Genomic DNA, 24,328 nt, shown 5'->3' with positions numbered 1-24,328 from the left:
GGGGTGCCTGTTTGTGGTAAAGTATCATAACTTCTTCAGAAAGAGTAAAGAGCTTTGTAAATGTGTCATACAGTCTTTATGTAGCCAGACAAAAATATATCAGATTTTCCTTTTTTTTTTTTTTTTTTGGGGGGGGGGGCGGGGGTGGGAAGGGGAAGGTAGGTGGATGGGGAGAAATAGGATGTCAAACAAAGAGAAAGACATTGCGAGGAAAACATTTGGAAAGCCCAATTATGGATTTGCAAATGGCTTACAAAACAAAGAAACAGACTCGTTTCCATTGTCTGACTCTCTTCTCCAAAGGCATTTGAGGCCAAATTCCAAATGGCCTTTATTCCAAAAGGGTGACAACTTTATTTAGTAATCCAGTTCCCTTTCTACTCACAGCACGTGAACATAAGAATGATCAGATGAATAACAGCCTTCTGAATCACCTGAGCTGAGTGTTTCTACTCAGCCTAATTTTCCAACTAAACTTTAAAGACATCTAGGAAGCCTCCTTTAAGGAGAATGATAAAAAATTTAAAAGTCCAAATAAGCATAAAACTTCTCAAAAGAGTTTAATCACCCTTCTATAGAAGGGACAGAACTCTTTTGTCCTGGGGCCTTAAAAGCCGCTTTTAGGCTGTGAAGAAGACCTTCCAATTCCTCCATTTTGTTATCAGGAGGCAACAACAGCACAAGTCATTTAAGAAGTGTTTGGACTGTGCACATAGTCACATGGTCTGAATTTTTGAGTAGACCTGTGTGGTGCCAGGAGTTGGACTCGATGATCCTTATGGGTCCCTTCCAACTCGGGATATTCTATGATCCTATGATTCTAAGTCACAGGGTGTGGAGGGCATGTAGAAATGTTATAGACAAAGCTGAGATGCAAGAGAAGCAACAGGTAAAAATAGTTAGTATGCATAAAGTCCATGAATTCCCGCCTTGTAGATACGGAACCACTGCATACGCATAGGCATTTTGTTTCACTAGGAATCTAACTGACATGCTTATATACCAGTAACAGAAATAAGAATTTGTGTGATGCCATGGTCCATATTTTAAGCACTGCAATTTTTTTACGTTGGTGTATATTAAAATGATACTAGTCACCATTTTAATATGCAGCCATTTTCTGCCAATCTTCAAAGAGGGATGCTTAAATAAGGCAAATTTACTGTTGTTAAATGCTGTGCAGGATCAAGACTGAAGGTGCAGACATTGCAGAAATGAGATTAGATTATTAGATTAGGCTAGATTCCATGTGCTAGCAGTGAATTGCTGTTTGAGCAGCCCGTCAAGGCACTGTGCCTCCTTTCTCCAAGCTGAGAAAGGGGGATAACACTACTTCTCTTCCTGATATGCTCAGTTCCATCAAGATGAAAAACCCTGGAAGCATAGATGAGAGATGATCAAAAATATCAATTAAACGGCCTTCAAATTCACAATATTGCTTTAAGCTTTTCTTTCTGTAGCCCCTGTAATGGTAGGAAGGGCAGAGAAATGCATGCATTTACTATTCTCACAATGAAATTTCTCAGAACTTTGTAACGTACCGAATAATGATTATAAGGTCTGCACACTGTTACATATGTGGTGTGTATCTGCCATTTATCTGCGGTGAGATTTCTGACATGAAGAGAAAGAAGGCCATTAAAAAGAAATTTATCTGGCTTACCAACAAAACGCAGAGATGAGCAAGTAGTGATTAGTGACTGGTCAACAGAAAGGAAGAAAAAAATAGGCTCATGCCTGGAAATGATTATTTACATCATCAATCATGGTCCAGAGGCAGAAGGGGGGGGAAATGAAAAAAAAATGTACACAGAAGCAGGCAATTCATGCAACAAATCAAAACATATTATAGGCCAATGTGTCCATCAGATGAATATATGCAATTCTGATGGGAGCTTTAAAAGAATATTTTTGGGGTAGAAGTTGGCCCTGTATTAAGCCATTGGTATCGAACTAATGATGTAGCTGAGTTTCTCATGCAGCAGTCACCATGTCATGCAGACATACAGACATTGATTAAAAAAGCTAAGCACTGCAGAGCCTGGAATAAGACAGGAAATGCTACAGGTTTTTTGGGTATTCCTCCCTCTCCTCTTTTGGAAAAAAACAATGATGATCTTCCAGTGAGATGGGAAAGTGATTTTCTCATCCCATTCCATTAAATAATTAGAAGTTATTTTTTTCATTGTTCTACAAGATGCCATCTAAGATCATGCACAGTTTTACACTACAAAACACAAAGTGAGAGAAATCTGTTCTGGTTTTCTGACCCTACAGCCAGAACAATCCCCTCAGTTTCTCTTGTAAGAACTGCTCATTGTGTGAAAATTACACACAATTTTTCAGCCAGAAAGGAGGAGAGGACAGACCCTGGAGATAACAGGACACTGTTAGTGTCCTGCAGACACCACGAGGTCAAACTCTAGTCTCAGGTGACTCCTGAGATGGTGTCATCACACCCTTGTGCCAAGGGCCCTAACCACAGAGCAATGAGCTATTCCCCAATTTTGAATGTCTTTCTCTTTTGACCTTTCAGAAATTCCTAAACCATAAGAGTTTGGTTTCAATTACATTTTTAGCTTTTTCCATTGCAAAACATAAAACAAAAGTATTTTGTTGGAAATTTGCCATTTGTCTCCAGAACAGGAACTATGCTCCAATTGTAAAGATTTACAATAGGATTCTTTTTTTTTTTTTTTCTCTCTCTCTTTTTTCTTTTTTCTCTTCAAATTGTGCAGTTTCAACCCATTTATGCTGTTATCAATCCTTCTGAAATGATGGTGTTTTTGACAACTCCAGGCAAATGAACACCAGCAGTACTTCTTGACCTGCCTCCTGTAACTGGGTAAGGACTGTGATTATGTTATCCTAGATAAACACTTCACTTGAAAGAAACTAAAGCAGCATGAGAAGCAATTTCTGCTAAAACTCATGCTAGTATGAAATGTGCTATCAAACAGCTTTTGATAAGGACCATGCATTTTTCTTCTCTTTTTTTTTTTTTTTTTCTTTTTTTTTCTTCTACAAACACACACCTCAAATTGTTTATATATAGCAAGGGTTTTCCAGCATTTCTAGTTACAGATCATAGAGTAAGACTATCTAGTGAAGTCTGTTCTTCTGAAAATGTAACCTTTGTTGGGCACATGTGAAAGTAGTCCTACAGGGGAAAAAAATAAACAAACACACACACACAAAACCACCACCACCACCAACAAAAAACTATGAAGTACATGATATCATTTGAATGTAACTTAGCATTTGGAAGCATACTGACTGGTCAATTTTTCAGTATTTACTGCAAGTGCATGACCCTGAGCTCTATGGATCACAAACAAAGTAGCTGAAGAGTACATCCCATATTTTAAACAGGAATGGTGCTTAGGAATTAGTCATACTTCTATTAAATAAAATGTGCATTTCTGGTGAGCAGAATGAATGAAAAATAACCTCGTCTCTCATGAGTACTACGCCCATGATCTGTTCAGCAACAGACACAACAGTGATATTTCATGTTCTGATAATAAAATAATCAGTTAATAAGAAACAAGATGTGAAACCACTTGTAATTAGAATTCCACACAACAGATGGACTTACAGACTAAAATCTAACCATTGAGGACTGTTATGTTGATTACAAGATTAGCTGGGTGTGTGCCTACACGAGATGGCCCTTTGGCACCTGTTTGTTTTTCCTTTTTTTTTTTTTCTTCCCCTTTATAATGATAGAAGTGTTGCATGCTGAACCTTCCCACTATCCCTCCCCATTGATGTATGAGGTTAGCCTTGAACTCTGCTGTCCGCAGCAGATGTTCACTGGGCTGAACCTCTGGCAACAGGAAGAGTTTGGGAGAATGGCAGTTTCAGCAACTTCCTTTCCTTGGGCAGGGCCAAGTTGATATTTCCTTAGCTGTGTTCCAAAAAAACTAAGAGCGGAAAAGAGTTTTTAGGAACTTAATCCCAGACAGGTCTTTCTCTTCATTCCCCTCTCCGAAATCCCCTTCATACATGTATCACATCATCCTTCCACTACGCAGCTGAGTGCCATCTTGCTCTGTGAAGGCAGCTAACATAAAACAAGGTAACTTAACAGCACTCGAGACAAAAGGAGATCAATTTTTAAGAGAGGAGACAGCTAGACAACCTGTTACTACTACGAAGTGCTAAGATGTTACTGATGTGTTACTTATCTCACGCGTTGCATTTAAAGACCTGAAAGCCATCTACAGATAATCAAGCCATGCAAGAGTTGTGTGGAGCAGGAAGTGATTCACCACATTTCACATATGGGAAAGCTGAAATATCGAGAGTTTACAAGGCATATGGAAGATGTAACATTGCATCTTCTTTCATTTTTAAGCCTCCAAATAAATATTTGACTAGCGTGTTTTCGGAAATATTTATAATTCTAAATGTGAGCTTTCAATTTATGATTAAATCACTTGCGTAATTTTCAGGAGGGGTTAGGAACTATTTGGATGGAAGTCACTTGCTCCACATCAATTTTCTGTACCAAATCGCTTTCATCTGAGACCCGTCTCCTATCATAGCCAGGTCTCTGGTTTGTACAGATTGGCCTGCAGGTGATGAAAAAGAGAATTTCCTCATGACACAAGCCTCAGACTTGCAGTGTGTTTAAATGGGAAGTGTGTACAAAGCAGGACCTCATGTGGAGTTGAAGTCTTTCTCCTAGCCAATGCACAGACCGGCTGCTCAGGTGGAGTTTCAGAGGGGACCCTGTTCCTACCTGTGAAAGTCATTACCATTAAAATGTGTGGCTCTGCAGAGTTATGACCAAAGCCAGAGGAAAACAGAGAAATAAAACTATTAGAGTATCTTCTCTCAGAGCCTCCTTTCAAAATTAAACCCACAGCAATCACAAACAGCACTCCATTTTCACCTTTTCTTCCTCAGACAGCCACGTTGTCCCTTTGTAGGCTAACTCTTCCCTCTGACAATGGAAACCTGTCCCCCGAATTCAGGCATACCTGGTCGTAATGCTGAGCTACTCAACTTTCCGACTCAAATTGCAAACTGCCTTAGGAAAGACCCCAAGTTGGTGTTCCTATCAGAGAAAAGCAAGTTTCCAGCCATTCAGAAAGGGAGCCAGCTAGAAAATTAGTCCCTCGCATACCTTCCAGCCAGACACACCACACGCTGCTGGTTGTACAGAGAGGGCACAGGACATGCAACAGAACCGATGGTATCAAGAGGGTGTGGGATGGGAAGGAAAAACCAAGGAAGGAGGAGAAAAAGGATAACAAATCGCTTCGCTCGTCCTACCGCTCCTGAAACAACTTGCTAGAGTTAGCGGCCTTGACGATGTCCTGTTTAAATAATATCAAGGTTGAGTTCAAGGGCTCTAGGGGAAAAAACTATTTGAGTCTGTAAGTACAGTGGAAAACTACTCTGTTATTATTCTGTGGTTTTATGCACGTGAAATTTGTTCTTTCAACAGTTCCATTAAAAAGTACTTACATTAAATACCAGAACTATGGCTGGGCTTAAGTAACTTCACCTGAAAACCCCTGTAAGTTTAATGATATGGTTGGCAGTCCTTTCCTGACACTGTACAATATCATAGACAATATATTATATATAAAAAAAAAAAAGGCAAAAAAAAGCAAAAACACAAAATGAAAAAAATGAAAACAATCTATGTATGAAATGCGTGGAAGTGGTTCAAATCAGTGTATTAGCAAAGGTTTCAAACCATATTATATTGTCTATTGCAACATCTTTCTTAAGCAAATGATTGGTAACAGGTTATCCTTTTTAAGCACCCTAAAAAGCGAAATACTAGTGGTTTGAACTACTGAAATAATAAAACTGCTGAAAGAACAAGTGTCATACGTAAAGCTATGGAACAAAACCACCACAAACCCTTCTTGAAAGAGTAACTATTAAAGTAAAACTAGCGAAAGGATATATATTCCACTTATTACTGGAACACTAAGACCACTAGTGTTTCACTTCAAGTATGGACTGAAGGTTTTTCTCTGTTCTCAAACTTCTGAGTATTATCAGGCCCTAAAAAGAACCCAGAAGCTGTGCTTTGACTGCAAACCAGACTCATTTATTTAGGTTTGGACAACTTGCCAAATCAAGTTAATAAATAAAGCTTCACTCTGAGGAGCAAATTTGCTCCTCTTTGTCAGGGAGTATAGTGATAAGACAAGGGGTAATGGCTTTAAACTAAAAGAGGGGAGATTTAGATGAGATATATGGAAGAAATCCTTTCCTATGAGGGTGGTGAGGCACTAGCACAGGCTGCCCAGAGAAGCTGTGGATGCCCCATCCCTGGAGGTGCTCAAGGCCAGGCTGGATGAGGCTTTGGGCAACCTGGTCTGGTGGGAGGTGTCCCTGCCCATGGCAGGGGGCTGGAATTAGGTGATCTTTAAGGTTTATTCCAACCCCAGCCATTCTAGGATTCTATGAAATACAAATATCAAAAGCATTCTCATTTTTCCAGCAATCACCTACTTGTCACAGCCTTCCCAGGCTTAATGCTAAGGCTTGCCACATCTGTTCCTCAGGTCATATCTGAGCATCCTATTTTTTCATACCATAATAAAAAAAAAATACAGGCAGGGCAGTGCACACTTTCCAGTGTTACAAAATGTGTATATATATATATGCATATACTTGGAAATATACGTATATTTCCAAGTTAATTTCTCATAGTAACTTTTCAGTTCTTGTCTACCTAGAGTAACAGATTTGAAGCACACTATGCCCTTACTGCAAGCTGAATACGAAGCTTTGAAAAAACTCTAAGATGCTTCACTAAGTGAATTTCCTCTCACTTTCAAAACCAAAAATTAGAAATATCATTAGGATCTATTCAGAAAACAAAGACAAAGAGGTACTGAGGCTTCCACACAAGGAGATAATGCAATTCATCTGTCCCCAGCTACTGTCTGCCTCTGACTTCTGCCAGAGCAGAAGTGGGTGCTCACACCCACTCTCAGCTGCCACAGCAAATCAAACACACAAACAGAAAAGATGTATGCTTGGTTTGGAATTACAGAAAGGAGAAAGAGGTGCAAGGAGGACCCTCAATAACAGAAAAGGGAAGTGTTTCTATAAAGCACTCCTCGGGTGACATGGCAAAGGCTTCCCAAGTCTGAGTTGGGGTTAACTCCAATCACACTGGTGGTAGCTTGTGTTCACAAGGTTGGCAAATGAGATACCATTCATCTCAACTTCATCTTATTCATTCAAATAAGAGGACTCTTGGGATCCAGATTCCTCACCATGCCCAGCTCCCAGCTCTAGCTTGACTGACAGCAAATGTCTGTGTTACAACTTATAAAAAAATCTGACTTTTTTTTTTTTTTTGAGCTGTATCAAGTACATGAGCAAAAATATGGAGAATTCCTTGTTTTTATTTTTAAACCCTCTTCTGTTCACAAAGCCTGGCATCTGCAACTTATTTTCTTTCCATCTGTCTCACACACACCCATGCCACCCCCAAACACACACATACTGAAAGGGACACTGGAGTGTCAAACAGATCAGTAACACTTCTTATAAAGGTGGCAGTCATCATATAATTTTGGTATAACAGCAGTCCTACAAGCACTAAGATTCAGATGTCCATGGAGATGTCCAAGATGCACTTTTCAGTGCACAAATCACATGAAGATAAGACCTTTTATAAAATGAGTTCCTAGTCGTTCTCTGCATCTCAGGTGCGGTCCGGGACTATGTAAACACTTGTGATGCTCAAGCTTACATGACTTAGTTTTCCCCAGCATTTAGAGAATACTGAGCAGCTTCCTAATGAGCCTCCTACAACACTGACTCTCAGGATCTGTGTTTCAGATCCTCACCAGAGCGACAGCAACCCTTACTTTTGATCAAGTTTGACAGGCAGAAAGGGTTAGAAATATGTTCAGCAGACCCTGAACATGACTATGATGAGTATGCAAGGCTCAGAAACCCATTTTCTAAACAGACAGGTCCGTCAGTGCTTCTGAGCTCACACACGGGTGCATGTACAAGTCTCCCACAGCCTGTTTTCCTGGGAACCTGGATGTGTGGCTCCAAGATGAGGCTGGACCAGATCCCTCACCTACATCCTCCAAACTCCTCTGAAATGTGCCATTTGTGCCATACATGTGTTTAAATTGCCTCTTTTGGGAATAAAAAGGGTTGATATTCCTAGAAGTCTGTAGCTACCAAGCTACAGACAGGTTTTCAGCAGCACTGTCCAGGACAGGAGCAGAGCAGTGCAGCCCGCATTTCCTTTCATTTGACCCTTCTCTGTTGCCCTGCTCCAAACCTGAGAACAAAGCACCTTTGACCAAGCCACTGCCTGGGTTGCAGACAAGCCTTTACTCTGTCATTATTTAACGTGCATTTTGGCTTCATTATTGTCAGAATGAAATGTATTTGTGATGTAGGATTTGAGAATTATCCAGCATCTGGGACTTGCGTAATTTTTAGCCAAGTAATCGCCATGGTCATGCGAAGAGCTGAACCCCCAGAAGCATGAGATCATACTCAGCAGTGATTTGACTTGCATCATAGATCAGTTTTGGGTTGCTGTTTCAGGTCTTTGCGAGCAGCAGAGACAGAAAAAGAAGGGGAAAAAGTTGAAGGGAAAACAAAAACCAAAACCAACCACCCAAGCCTTTCTTTTTCCTGAAGTAACCACAACGGCTTACTTCCAATTTTTTTGGAAGTCAAGAGTAACTGCAGGCAAAATCAGTAGATACAACAATGCCCTAATGAGGGGCAGCAGTTCACAAAGGCAGTAAAATAAACTACTGCATAACATGATCCTTTGTAGCCCGGAAAGCTAAACTGAAATGCGCTGTGGTAGCTGTGTAATGTCTGACGGGAACAGTTCCTACGTATTTAGCCAAGGGAAATGTAGTCGAGATTTGACCCTTTCAACTCAGCAGAGTATTATTTTTGAAGATATGAGTGTATTAGGAGTAGTGAAACCAGACTGACTTTTGGTGTTATTTTCCCTAATGTTAGAAAGTGTTTCGTGGTAGGCTTTCGCAGCACTTGACAAAGAGCATTAACTTAAGCATCTAAATAGCTCCGTAAAAGAGAAGTATCATGGAGCAACTGTGTGAGGGGCACGACAGACATTACCACAGTGATCATGGAAATAGCAGATAAAAGTAGTTTTCTCTGTCTTCCAAGGTACTGCATAGGCACATTTCCTTTAATAAAAGTAAAACGTCACAATATCTGAAAGTCAGAATATTTTAGGTGTCCACATATGGATTTAGTTGTATAGTTCTTGGCTCTGAATAATAATAATAATAACCATCATCATCATAAAGTTTTCCCAATGCTACAGAGCAAATTAAGAGCCTTGATAGCCAGTCCCTTGCTTTAACCAGGGAAATAGGATCTCAGAACCTGGAAGGGAATGGGTTTCAGGATGGCTGCCAGAAATCCCTCTCTACTACCTCTGAGTAGTAAAGCAGATCTGCCCACATGCGTAATGCCAAACTCAAAAGCTTTGCAAGCTGAAAGTCCTACAACTCCTTTCCATTCCTGAGTCATGTTTCTTCCAGCCTGCACCCACAATACAATTCACAGGAAGACCAGCGTATTCCTGAATATTTTCTTGGAGAGCCTAGACAGTCTCCCACAAGCGACTGTGGCACTTCCACAGTCCACCTGTTCAGGATGGCGCAATAGAGGTTCAAATGCAGTTTAAGGTACGGAGAGGAGCAAGAGTAATCAAGCAACAAAAGAAATGCCATAGCCTGAAATCTGCTACAGTTTCACAAATAAATACTTCACATTCTGCAGATCAAAAGTAAGCTCGAGTTCTGGTCCCTCTAGGACAAACGGAGGCAGCCAGCAGCTGCAGTTTGACTATTTTCTAACACTTTCCCCCAGCTGCAGTGGGTGAGACCACGCTGCACAACCTGTGCTCTTCAAAATCTGTGCTCTGGCAGTATTCCTCAGCAGGATGCTGGGCGATGTGGGCTCTGGCACCTTGAACTAATATGGACAAGAAGGTAAACAAATTGCAACAGAATTAATAAAACCATTACCCTGATTAAGCTAAGTGCTTTAAAAAATACATGGGGACAAAGACCACAACTCCAGAATACAAATAAAAAGCAGAAATTATCTGTTTTGTTGAACATGCCCAGAGATTAACTAGCTGCATCAGGCTACAAATACCTGACTAAAAGGGCAACGACAGCTGCACGAGGGCATGACAGAGCACCTCGGCTTGTAGAAGTGACCCATGCTAGATAGTAGGTGGAATCACTTTTTGAAGGCACACAGATCTGCTCGGCATTGTGTACTCCCAATCTTTTCCTCAGTCTGTTCATATCCGTCTGTACCCAACAATGTCTGCTAGGTGGTGCTGTGGGATGGCTTTTCTAAGGCACAGAGATCAGATTTTTTTTTTATTTATTTTTTTCCTTCGTCTCCTCACTGATGGTGTTTCAGTTTTTCCCCTCTGCATGAGAACAGCTGTAGTGTCTTCTGCTTCCTGGTTGTACTAAACGGGCACTGTCTGGTCTCCTTTCTTGTGATTTCCTTGCTGCAAGCATGCAGTGGCCACATTGCTGCAAGCATGCAGTAGTTTTGAAGTGTACAGGATATTTGTTTGAAGGTACAGGATATTTAAGCAAATTATGTTTTTATTGACAAAGCAGGATTTAAAGTTAAAACACAGACACACACAAATCAGCGGCATGGTTTCAAATGAAAGGGTAAGTCTTAAGCCTCCTGAGGCTGCAAGAACAAGTAAAATATTACTCTTTTTTCCTTTCGAACTACAACTCATTTCCACAGGGAAAGGCTTTCTACTGAAAAAGCTTTAGAAAGTAACACTCTGAAAGGGGAGGTAACTGGAAGGATGCTGTTTTAGACTTCATTTTCATTCTGGAGCTTAATAACTCAATTGGCAGGATGTTATCAGTGCTCTTGTGTCCATAACATCATATCTAGTGCAAACTGGGATCAAACTGCTGTCAAAATGCGCTGTGCTCATGACCTGTAGGGGAGGGCAAGTCACTACCCTTATTTGTCAATCTGGTGATGTCCATCACATCTGTTCCACATAACATCGTATTAGTTTAGCCAAAGATGACAACTAATCCTAACCCACCCTTCTGAGCAAAAGGGGAGGAAAACAGAACAACCCCCCCCAGATGAGTAATTGCAGGACTAACCACATCAGGTGGTGACGTCAGGTACGACTTGCGTTCAGCTTCCAGGCCCTGTCCCACGGCCCAGCTCCTTGGGTTCTTCTCAGAGTACTTGCTGCTTGCATATAAAAACTAAGCTAGTAAGTGACATGGCTGTCTTGATGCATACAGCAGTTTCTACTTGGTAAGCGGGCATTTTCTGTCTGATACTCTGCTCTGAACTTGGATCTTCCACGGGGCATTCACCTTGCATCTCCTCTATCAAAGGGGGATGACAAGGAAAGGAGAAGGGGGATCACGCAACGCGAATTTTGAAGTCTGTCAGGACTCTAAGTAAGTTTGGCAGCAATCCCTCTATCAGATTTGCAGCTTCCACAGATAGCCAGCTGAGTAAATGACCAGGCGGCTCAGATCTGGAAGCAAACATCTTCAGGTCTACCCCATCCTTCCCTCCACTGACACCCACAATCTGCACGATGGGGGACCCTACAGCTCCTCTCCGCACAGCAGAGCAGCCTAGCAGACATCAGATGAGGAGAGCATATACATGGGGAAGCCAGTACGTGGTGAGGAAGACAAAAAGAAGTGACACAAGAGCAGAGCAGTACAAAGCACTGAGAGTCACATGGAAATTATACCACCAGAGACACAGAGGAGAAAGTGCAAAGTGGAATTCTGTTCACTGTACTTGAAGGAAAACAGGGTGAACAGAAATTCAGTCTGCATGGGATTAATAATTTTGAGTAAGAGACCTGCTTGGGTCTCTTACCCAATTTTCCTCTTTTGTTCACGTTTTGCACAAAAGGCTGCAAACATGCAAAGCTCTACCAGGGAAGTATTCACACTGTGAGTTAGAGGAGCTGCTATTCCCTACAAAATCGTAACAATAAGGAGCTTAGACAACAACACAGTGAAATTTTAAGTGCTGTGGAGGAAAGAAAAAAAAGGTTTCTGAAGAGGATGCTTTAAATTTATCACTAAAGGATGCAGCTACACACTGCTGGAAATGAAAGAAACCAAACATTTACTGCAGTACTGCGCCTTTTAATGAGAAGAGGAAATTCAAAAATAAAAGGGACCAACCTAGAAAAAAATCCACACTGGTTAAGGTATTAACAGTACTTTTATACTAAGCAACACATTCTTGCTTTTTATTAATGTAGTCTTCAAGGAGGAAAACAGGAGAGGGAGGGGGCGGCAAGTAAGGAAGTATCTGAACTCCTCGTCCAGTTGCTGTGATCAAAGAGGATCACAATATTGGAAGAGAGTACTCAGCAGGTCCAGATGAAACACATTTCAGGGTGCCATGGGAGCTAGTTAGAGAACCTGCTGGCACGCTGGAAACTATTTTGAAAAGACTTTATATGGTATAAACCACTACTAGAGAACTGAGGGAAAAAAAAAAAAAAAAAAAAAAAAGCATAGAGAACTTTTCTTTTGATCTTGATCTTATGAAAAGTACTCGAAGTCCACATATTTTACAAAACATCTTCCTTCCTGAGCTGAAGAGGCCAAACATAAAAGCTAAGAGATAACAAAGATGAGTACTAGGGCAACAACCTGGTGCAGGAATTTTAGTGACCTGAGCTGGTAGGAGCTCAGAGGTTTCTTAGGATGCACTACCTGCTGAATATAAAGCCATCACGTACATTTTGATTATTTCAGTTTTTGATAGAATATTATTATTATTATTACTTTAACCATTGTCCAGGTATCCTCAGCTAGTAGCTGTTGCTTTAAAGAAGGACTATAGCTAAATAAAGGAATGATGAGCATTTTTGAGAGACGCCAGAAGGAAAGATATGGTAACAATTAGTATCAGGTTCAGCTTTCACCTACATATCTGTCTTTAACGCATGTAATCTGTCCCTCCACTCCCTCGTGTTCTCCCCCCAGGGCTGTAAAATCCAAACGCTGATTTTCCACATGAGGGACTGAGGCACAAAGGGATTTGGAGACCGGTTCAAGAATGTGCCTGGACTCTGTATTCAGCCTCAGTGTCCCAAAGTCTGGACTCTTTCCATAGCTGGGTCATTCTTCCAGGCTGAGCTACAAGTGAAACACTGGGATATTAACTGCCGTGTTGGCTGAGCTGTGTCAGATCTGGTTTACATGATGCTGTGAAAAATGCTGGATACCACCTTTCCTGTAGGTGGGATCCCACTACCACACTACATGTATGGCAACCAAGACAGTGACTGATTTAGGATGAAAATCAAGATGAATTTAAGAAGAAGAATAAAGACAAGGCTGTACTGATTAATTCAGTTTCTGTCTCAGTGGGTTTCCTAGTTCCAGAAAGATAGGAAATTCAGACAAAAGATGGAGAGAGAAGGTTAACAGCACAGGTCAACAGAAAAAGGTAGGCCCGCGTGAATAGACACCGAGTACACAGTGGATTCAGTTCACACTTTTAGAGGAGTACGAGATCCTTGTGCAGCCAAAAGTTTGAACAGAGTTTGCATGGAATTTCTGCTGTTGTTTCCTTACAAATTGCATTTCGGCAACATCCCATAAAAAGGGTAGGCCCCAACAGCGCAGTTCCTCTCAGAAATCTTTAGTAACAATTCAGTAATCATCAGAACAGAGGGGAGATGATGCAGCAACTTGGTAACTAACTCTGGGGCTCCAAAAGTTTACTATAAACACTATAAGCAGTGAGAAAAAATGAAGCAATTAAAATCATCTTGCCCATATCTTCTAAATTAAACTACACTTGTCACAGACTGAGTATCTTGGGGATATTGTGATAAATTCATAAGGTAAGCCCAAAGCTCTGTTAATACAGACTGCCTCCATTCTTCAAACCTGAGGGAATAAATGAAAATTAGCCATAACGCCTGCTAACAGTCATAAAGAGCCAGCATCTTAAAACACACCAACGAATGCAGAAAGTTGACCACCTCCTTTCTTCCTACAAAACTGCACATGTGGTCTCAGCATACATACATACCTACGCTTTCTGCTGGCAGAGCAACCAAAAACCTGTTTCCAAAGCTCAGGACACTTAATTAAGCCTCAGAGAATCTGGATGCAAGTAGTTTTTTCCTTACACTTGTCTCGCTGTGTGGGGGAAGAGGAACAACATAACAATTGGGCAAGAAATACAGATGAGGTACCTGTCTGTAGCGCTTTCTGGAAACATGCCTATTCACTATGCTTTGTTCTCTTATTTTCCTGCTGATGTTGTACACTTCTCTCCTGCCACATGTGATGCAGGCCTTGATCCCCCCACTCACCAAGGCTCACGGCCCCACTGCACACCAGGACATCTGGTGCCCATCTTGAACGCAAGCACTTGTCCAGCAGCTTGCTGGAATGAGGCACGGGAGACCAAGGGGATATGAGGACAGAGTACAAAGGGGTTTTTGCTACTGTCACAAGCCCACAACTTTGATTTTCAATGCCTATTCACTGGGAGTATTAAGTACATAAACCAGAACCAGTCATCTGATAGATGAGCACTGTAGCAGGTTTAAAGTAATGTCATTTTTTTCTCAGTAATGGTCATTTCAGACTGAAGATGGCTGATGCCCTGCTCCTGGGCTCCTTTACTGCCCTCCTGCCAATATCAGATGCTGTAAAATTTGGTAGCATTAGTCTTAGTTTTGGAGATCAGGACTCGGGGAAGGGTGGATGAATGGCTTCCTACCAGGATGCCAACACTCAGGCCACACGCAAGCGTGCACACAAATAAGCACTCCCTGTGCCCTCCCATGTCCCGGGGCTGCAAAACTGAAAGCAGCTAAGGTCTCGTGGTTGGACACTGAATTACTGACTGGACTTGGGAAATGATTATGATAACAAAATCCGAGGAAATTCAGAGGAAGTGCATGAATTGTATTACCTGGATTTCTGCACTCATTTATTTTTAGAGTAATAAACTCCGCCTCATCTGAAGTTCCAAGGTAACCTATTTTGATTTTGGTAGCATTTCAGTAACCAGATGAGCTTTCCTTGTTCTTCATCAAAACTTCACAGTAGTCCACCTGCCCTCCACCAAGCACCACAGACACTGCCAGAAAAGATGCACCCCTGCATCAGCTAAGAACAACAGAGACCAGAGGATGGGTAACCCTGCAAGCTGAAGCATTATGCAGTGAGCTCATTAAACAGTGCTTCCAGAGAAAAATCAGTCACAACTGCTTCTTTTATTTCCATAACACGCTGCATTCCCTTAAAATGCAGTTTACTAAAATCCCGACTGAGTAATAATGATATTCCTACCTGCAAAAAACCAACTTAGCTATCCCAACAGGTTTGGCATAATGACAGCAGGGTGTTTCATACAGGCCAAGTTGATTTCCGTGTTTAGATATGTGTGAGTATCTCAGGGAAGCATACTTCTTGCATCTGATGGCACATACCATAAACTTGGATTACAATCATCTGCTTTTTATCCTCGGAACAACTCGTTTGTATTCCTTCCCTCTTTTCCATCTGACAATTTTATGGCTGAAAATCTGCTGCTTTTCTTGTTCAGATTTCATAGTCAAGAACGTTTCAAACTGGTGGCTTCGTGCAGGCTGAGGTGACAACAAGCAGGCTCCATTTTCTTTCCCTACAAGCCTCAATACAAACCAGCTTTCCACCTGCATCTTCACCTTTCATACTAACGCTGGACTTACTGCTTGTTAAAAAACACTAGCAGCTAACAGCAAACATTAATAGCTAGGCCCTGAGGCACAGTAATTTGCTCACAAATGTCAATGATAATAGATCTGTGACTCTGAACTGCTTCAGTGAAAGAGAGCAATGCTATTCTAAAAGTTAGCATCAATTTTTATGTTTTTCTTTTTTTTTTTCTCCTCCACACTTAATTATAGTATTACACTTTCTTTTTCTTCATGCCTTTCATTTACAACAAAAAAATTGTACATCTATATGGAAACATGGTATTTTCTGGAAAAGATTTGGATATATTTCACTCCCTGCTAACAGGACATTTTCTCATACATGCTTGAATAGATGTGATCAAGTGAAAAGTTGAGCCTGAACATTCACCACATTGTTGGCAGTTAATCATTATATTTTCTCATTCTCCACTTCAAATGAGTTGAAATAAGATCTCTGACGTGATATGGGGGAACTGCGTGCTTTCTAAGCATCATCTTGATCTACAAGAGTTCATTCTGAATGTAGAAAAATAGGTATTTATCCCTTCAACATACTTGGGGTGAATGCAACAGACTGAGCTGATAACTACTGCTGTGGGACTGGACTACTGCAAACAGCCGTATTTGATGGGATGCCTTTGAAACTCATCTACAAATATGGCTGGTAAAAAAAAGGACTTGAAGCAGTCTGTCTGCTAGGTCGGACAGAACACAGCGAGCACATAATGTAGTCTGCACTGGCTGGCTTATCCTATTCCAAGTTTATTGCAACATCCTGATGCTTATCTTCAAAGCACTAATTAAATACAATTCAAAATAAACTATGCTCATGCAACAGTGTAGTTACAGATTCTGAGTGGAAGACCACGGGAAGCTTTCCACTGACTTCAGTAAGCACTGGCTCAGGCCCCTGAAAGGCAGGAAGTAGAAAAGTTAATTTCCTATAAATCCAGGATTTTCTTTCTCCGGTACACAACCATTTTCATAACAATAGTTCAATGACTAACTGCATATCAGGTGAGATTTAAGAGCCAGTTCCTAAGCTGACATGAATGGTCACAGTTCCACTGAACTCCAAGCAGTCCTACCTCTTCACCCCAGCTCAAGTTCTCGAGCATGGGGCAGGGCACTCAAGGGGAGAGTTGTCTCTTCTAGGAGGCAAAGGAACCTGAGGAACTGAAACACTGACACCTAATGGACATTTCTACCTGGGGTAGACATGAAAACAGAACAAAAATACAGGGTTATTGGATTTGTTGCTGGAGGTAAGAGATAATGCAATCTATGTTGTTTGTACATTAGCTATATATGGAGTCTCATTTGTCAAAGGCTGCAAATGAGTTCATTAACCACCACAGCAGCAGACTGGGAAGATGACAGCATATGAAATTAATCGAATTCGGTCTTTGAGCTGTGTAATTTCTTCTGGATGCTTAATTTTTCTATCAGGCCTGCTTTTCCTCCAAACACATTAAGAATAAAGAGCAAGAGAATTCAACAGCACTACCTTCTGCTCAAAAATTGGGCATATTCCTGTGCATATTCCATTTCATCATCCAGGCAATGTTAACTCAAAACAGGCCATCCATACACAATGATTTACAAAATATATCGTCAGAAAAATTCATGAAATGCAAATACATGACATTTCCAAGAACCTCATCATGAAAGTACACCATCCAATCTCTAGTGGTGAGTTTATTTAACATGTTTTGCTCTTCTGTGGTACTCAAGCTAATATCTCCAGTCTTATTCAGATCTTTTAATTCCCTATGGTTTGTAACTTTCTCCATGGCTATAAATCACTTTACCATAAGATCTGTAGATCCAGCTCAACATCCATTTTTACAGGATTTGGTGAGAAATTTCTTGAGGAAAAAAAAACAACACACAAGTTCAAGCTCTATGGTATTCTCTGCTCTGTTCATGACTTCAGTTGAGTGCAGGCATAAAGGGCTTGTGAAACACACTGATTTAATCAAGTGCTTAAACTGAGTATTTGCTTCTACATACCTTAAATGACTCACTTGTAAAATTAGGTTTAGTGCTTTGTGTAACTAACAATATTATTTCTTTCAAAATTATCATGAAATGACTTGCCAACCATATACATGTAGATGTTTCACAGTAACCTCACAGGTAAAAGCTCTACTGAACTTTTCTTTTGAAAACAGAAACTTTATTTTGAAACCAACAATTTCATACACTACAGCTATGTCCCATTTGAACACTGATTTCAAAACAAAGAGGAAAGAAAACACATTCTTTTTCTTCTTTTGGATTGGTTTATATTTAAAATATTCAGAAAGTCACTATTCAATACAAAGGGAAGCAAAAAACTCACACGAGGCACAGGGACAACCTGCTAGCTAAAATTCATATTTAACCTTGCAATATAGGACCCAGACAGAAGCAAAGTAGAAAAAAAAATTAAAACAAGATGTGAGATAGGAATCTTTAATCAACCTTGTTGTGTCAGCCTAGGCCTAGCATTCTTCCCAATCTTCTGAGGTTACCCAGCACCACTTTGAAAATGGATTACTTTCCACTGAAAACAATGCCAAAAAGGAGCTTTAGCTCCCCTGGGGAGAATTAGAACGGCCTGGATCATCAAATGGGAAAAAATAATCATTATCAGTAGCAGGCAGAAATGGAGGGGAAGAAAAGGTGAAACCAGACTCAAGATGTGGAATGCTTAATGTCTTATACATTTGAAGACCAGCGTGAAGTGGCAAAACCTTGCAGGTTTGTGATGCTAAGGAACTTTTGCTTCCTTTACTGGATGATATAAACAGTTGTTTTTTCTCCGAGATGTTTTGTTTGGAAATGTAGTTTTTGTAAACGCTCGGTAACCAGTCCTGGAGAGGGTAAGGCACTGATACAGCATTGTGTGCTTTCTATTAACAGTTCTGAGTGAATACCAATGCATGTGAAAGATAATACATATTACCTCATACATGTTAACAGATGAAAAACACATTACAAGGACTAAATGTGGCTTAGCACTTCTACATCTCTAACCTGGTGTCCCCTGTTTTGCGTAAGAGAAATTTTCCAACAGTCCTTGCCATCACCCATCAAACCAAGCCTACCTGCAGGTGAGCCACCAGAGAGCTCCAGAGGGCTCTGTGCTGCCAGCACAAGTGCCTCAGGTCCCTTTGCAACCAGGCTAAACATAACTTGCAATTTGATACGAAAACTTAATTCTAATTTCAACAGCAGCAGTGTACAGCTGGCAGAAAAAACAAGGAAGTGGTAGAAATATCATTTCCCAGATGCTGCACGGTTGAATCTAGGTTTGGGTTACAGCATGTGGTCAGTTAAAGCAAGATCGTTAAAGCAAGATCCTTCAAAGGTTAGTTTACTTAAAATAATAATAATAATAATAATAATAATAATAATAATAATAATAATAATAATAATAATAATAATAATGGAACAATGCTGAAAGCACTGTTAAGTAACATTCATTGACTCATTGTTTGGGGGTTCTGTCTTTAAGCAAACGATCTTGCATGAATGTTTCATGCTACCATTGAACGCTGAGAGAAAACCCTATTGACACAGATACCCCCTATACATGTAACTTCTGGCTTATATAGGATGATCACGCCCTTGGCCATGCTTTAGCCCTCTTTTGTAGTAGCACAGCAGTACACTGCTGACTTCAGTTAGGGATTACCAGTCTGTGGATGCAAACAGGATGTAACCATACACCTACAATTAAGCACATACTTGAATACTTTATTAAATGGGGAAAGGCTAATGAACATAGCTGTGTACATAGCTAATGATGAAATAGCAGTGATACATATATTGAAATTTGGGTTATCCTGTGGATGTGATGCTCCAGTGATCTACTAGCCACTGATGACTGGAAAGCAGTGCACACCGAAGCTGTGAAAGGCCACTGGCACATACCAGCATGGTCACACATGGGTGCAGGTGTCTTGCAATGGCCCTGGAAGTCTGGGACTTGCTGATAGTATTCTTATCTTTAAATAGCATGGCAGAAGCTAACTTGAAGTTTCCAATCTAATGCCTATGTAATACCAGTTTGAATCAGAGGCTCTTTCTCCACTAGCACGAGTCATCTAAGATTAACTTTCCTCCCTTTTTTCAGTTCCTCACCCTGATGCCACTGGTGCCTTTAACCTTGTGTAAGGGCAGCAGCACTAGTGCAGCCACACTGCTCCAGTTTTAACCACCTCACCAATAACTTTGTTCAGGGAAAATTTAAACTACAATGTTACAATTAATGGCACTATCCAATAATCCATCTATATAAAAATCTATTGATGCTTAGGGGATAAAACCAGAGTGGAACTATCAATAGTAACGCATATAACGGTGACAACCCAGAAGGGCTTTCAGTTAATTGCTTATACTTCTTTTGTCTCACTAATTTCAAGTTTCAGTCCCCTCCCTTCCCCTAACAGTGCAGAAATATTGCTAGGTGCCTGAAGTGGAGCTGGGTGCCAAAATTACAGCTGTCACAGTGCTGAGTGTGACAAACCCTAAGGTCTTTCGCTAAATGCATGTCCTGCAGTGGAAAACCACATGAAATCACATACTGCTCTAAGCGAGGAAGGGAGACAGAGGCAGCAGCCCCATACACAAATACAGCAGAGCAAGTAACAGCAAAAGGCCAAAACCGTTATAGAAATTGACAGAAAAAAATCTGCTGTGGAAAGAATTCAACCACCTCCACTGCTGAGTTTATTAAACCTCATCAGAGTTTTTGAGAGGGCAAGAAGCAATGTGTCCAGCCACAGCTGTGGCAGCTGAACGGCTGCGTGCCTTCTGTTTCCTCTTAAAGGGATTTGTCTTGATACTTAATTGGCTATTTTACTGTTCCTTTTTGTTCAGCAGTGTTAACAGATTTTCCCTTCCTTTGCTGCAGAGAAGGGACCGGCATAGTAGGACTGCAAGTTAGGCTGTAGGTATGGTGCAGATTCCACAGATCTCTTTTTCACAGAAAGCCCAAAACCATCTTGAAGTGCATAAAGCAGCTGTCACACCACATTGTGATAGTAAGCCTGTCATACCTTCGATTAGCTTCTGGCACACAGACATGGACTTACATCTCTTCCAAGACAGTCAAATAATAACAAAAAAGCAACTTGATGCTACCTGAAACCAAACTATTCAAAGCACATTGCCCGCATTCCTTAGCTGCAGGCACTGAGCCAGGATATGGAGATAATCATTTGGGCTGACCATGGGGGAGGGAAGAAGGAGTTTAAGGACTGGAGAGTTACTCTGGTCAAGAAAATCTAGCCAGAATTTCATCTGCAAGGTAGCAATACAGACTTGTATCTCCCTGACTATGTGCACTAGAGAATTAAAGTAATTATGGATATCACAGCTTTTTTTTTTTTCCTTTCTTTGCTTGATTCTTTCATCTGTTCTATAGAAAATAAGCATCCATAACAAGCAAACCATTTCTCTCTCTTCTGGCACTGCTTTTCCAACTGTGGCTAACGTTCCCTGCTTCAGGAGGGCAAACTGCCCAGCGTAACACCCGGCCAGCAGTGGAACACTTTACGTGGGGGAAAATTGTCTCATCATCTCCCAAACATGAACTGCTCATTAACCATGCTCAGCAAGCCCGAGATTTGATGACCACAATTATGATCTTACTTTTACATATCTACCGATATTAGCAGTCAACCCAGGTAAATCAGTTCTGTTAACATTGCAGTATCTATTCTTTGTTTGATTGCCCTCTGCAGCAGTGAAATTTTCACACTGTAGAAAAAAAATCTGTAGTGGCTATAAAGCACCCGTGGGACACAGACCTCTTTTTTTCTTTCCTGTCATGGATACTATTTTTAAGAGGGAAAGGGGGAAAGCAGTAGCATCTCTGAGTCACTGCAGTATCCACAAAGCAATTTTCTGTGACTCAGCCACTTGAGGAAAAATTTCTGGACATCATTAATTTTTATTTATTTTTTTAATAATTCTAATTACGGATTCAACTCCACCAAGTATGGCATCTTTCAAGTTGTTAACAATACCTAACATACCCTATACCACTTACTGTGTCATTCAGATCTGTCCCAAGAAGGTGGGGAGACGGCAAGAGCAGGAGCAATCCCTGCGGCACTTAACAGACTTCAACTAAAGTTGGAGTTGCAACAGATTGCAGATTTGTGGCTTTACCTACCCTATAACTGTTCAGGATAGAGTGTAAGCAGAATATATGTTCTTCTCTTTCAACTTTCAACATAGGTAGCCTTAAAAGTTGGATGATACCAACTCAAGCGACATAGACTCTGGTATAGGTCTTCAGTTGTTGCCTCCTCATATGCAGAGAACAACAAAGAATCCTCTGCAGCCAGGTACTAGACTTTATATTAGTACTAGAGCTCTCTAGAGACAAAGGAGGAAGCCGTTCTAATTTGTTCTCCCCCCATGCTCAGCAAAGTTGAGCAGGACAGAATGGCTAAACTGTAGAAAAAGATTCGCATTCACAGAATGCAAAGGGGAAAAAAACACACACACACACACACAAAGTGGTCTCAATTAATGTCTTGGTAACTGCAACTGCAAGAAAAAAAAATAATCTGCTCCATGGTCAACTGCACTGGCAGCACAGACAGTAACAAAGGCATCTCTAGGTCAGCCCCGAGCAGAGCAGGCTGAGGGGAGGCCTCATGGCGGCCTGCAGCTCCCTCACGAGGGGAGTGGAGGGGCAGGCGCTGAGCTCTGATCTCAGGGGACAGCGACAGAACCCGAGGGGATGGCATGGAGCTGGGACAGGGGAGGGTCAGGTTGGGGGATAGGGAAAGGGTCTGCACCCAGAGGGTGCTCGGGCACTGGCACAGGCCCCACAGGGCAGTGGTCACGGCACCGAGCCTGCTGGAGTTCAAGCAGTGTTTGGGCAATGCTCTCATACATAGGCTCTGTTTTTTGGGTGGTCCTGTGTGGAGCCAGGAGTTGGACTCGATGATCCTGTGGGTCCCTTCCAACTCAGGATATTCTGTGATTCTAGTACCTTTGCTTTCAAAAACAGAGCGAGTACCAAAAGCATAAAAGAGTAGGAAAAAGTTAGAAAAAGAAGTAACAGCCCAGTGTGCCCTGGTTTCTATGCAGAGCGTTATGTACTCATTTAGAGCCTAACACAGTCTGTTAAAACCCTAATGCATACGTAATACAAATAGAATGCTTTTAAAGAACACCAAAAACATATAAAGCAAGAATTTTGGAGAGTGTCTTACCTTTGACCCAATAAGTGTGTACAGCCACTGGATGGTTTCATTATGATTTATTACTCCATTCATGCCATCAACATAGAGCATAATTTGTCCCAAAGCTATTGTAAAGAAAAGAGAAAAAAAAAACCAACAAATCAGACCTGGTGAATATATATATTATGACCCTAAGAATTGCTGGCCATTTACTGTAAGCATTGTTTTCCAGGGACACGGGGAGCCCAACTAACAAAAGCTGCATTGGGCAGGATTCTGTTGGACAAGATCCTGGGCAACTGCAGTAACTTTACTGACTTCATCTGGATGATATAAGTGTGAATTTCATCCAGTGGCAAGCATGGGCACTTGCTCCTTTCTAAAGGATGTCAGGTTTTATTGCCCCAAACTCTGAAAACAGTATCCTATGTGCTGCTTACTATCCTAACAGATCCATTACCTAAAATGCGTTAGATCTTGTGAGTCAAAACTTTCCCCACTTGTTTCAGCACCATATAATGCTTTAATCAGTGCATTTGGATTGGCCGTTTCAGTTAATTTCAGTAATCTGAAATTACAGCAGGGCAATTAACACCAAAAAGGACAGCAAATATTCACCATTGCATAGTGCTCGCTTGCAGTAAGAGTTTTGTATTTTAGTGAGAAAATACAACAAAGCATGGTCAACAATGAATCATCTTTATTCATTGATTCTAAAGCATTTGCAACGTTTCAAAACATGCTAGCAAAATATTTCATAACAATAATTCCATAGTTTGTAATCCTGATAATGTAAGACTAGAGAAAACAGCTATTAAATCTTTTCAGACTGATAAGGAAAGACATTTTTCATAAGGATTATGAAAAGTGGATTAGCAAAATTCATCTATCATCTTCAAAAGTTTCCACTGTTAGATCTTCTGCTTTATAGCAGGAGATCAAAGCACAGTGGGATGAAAAAGAAATCACTGATGTAACACCTTTCAGCACAGCCTGTTGGCATAACAGCTCAATTATATAAGGCACAACCCGACAAGCCCCTCGTACATCGCTTTATGGGGGAAAAAAGGAAAAAACCCACAGGGTGAGGAATATTACGACATTATTAATCTTCCAAACACATTCTAAACATTTGCTGAATTTTATGTAGGTTGTGAACCATGCAGTACTGCTTTCCTTGAGGGGAGATCTTCAAAGAAATGTGCATGTTAAGCGAGAGCTTTAAATACCCCTATAAGCTGAGCAGCTTTCATTTTTACATCAAGTCTCCTCCTTTTTCTCTGGACTTTTATTCCTTATCTAATCTGTTACACCAAGCTAGAAGCAAAGCTTGAACCTCCACAGTCATGAAGACAGAGAAAAGGAGAGCAAGAGT

General features: G+C 40.9%; 1 protein-coding gene across 4 annotated transcripts in view; it reads right to left on the bottom strand.

The window, feature by feature from the left end:
* The window catches only part of FHOD3 (formin homology 2 domain containing 3), a 374,500-nt gene that overhangs the window by 130,173 nt on the left and 219,999 nt on the right, over positions 1–24,328 (bottom strand). For all 4 annotated transcript variants that reach the window (XM_032181589.1, XM_032181586.1, XM_032181590.1 and 1 more), the window contains exon 6: positions 22,984–23,078. In XM_032181589.1, the coding sequence (XP_032037480.1) occupies positions 22,984–23,078 (95 nt within the window). The remainder of the gene's footprint in view (positions 1–22,983; positions 23,079–24,328) is intronic.

Source organism: Aythya fuligula, chromosome 2, assembly GCF_009819795.1.
Source record: "Aythya fuligula isolate bAytFul2 chromosome 2, bAytFul2.pri, whole genome shotgun sequence".
NCBI lineage: Eukaryota > Metazoa > Chordata > Aves > Anseriformes > Anatidae > Aythya > Aythya fuligula.
This window is presented reverse-complemented; position numbering and strand designations above follow the sequence as displayed.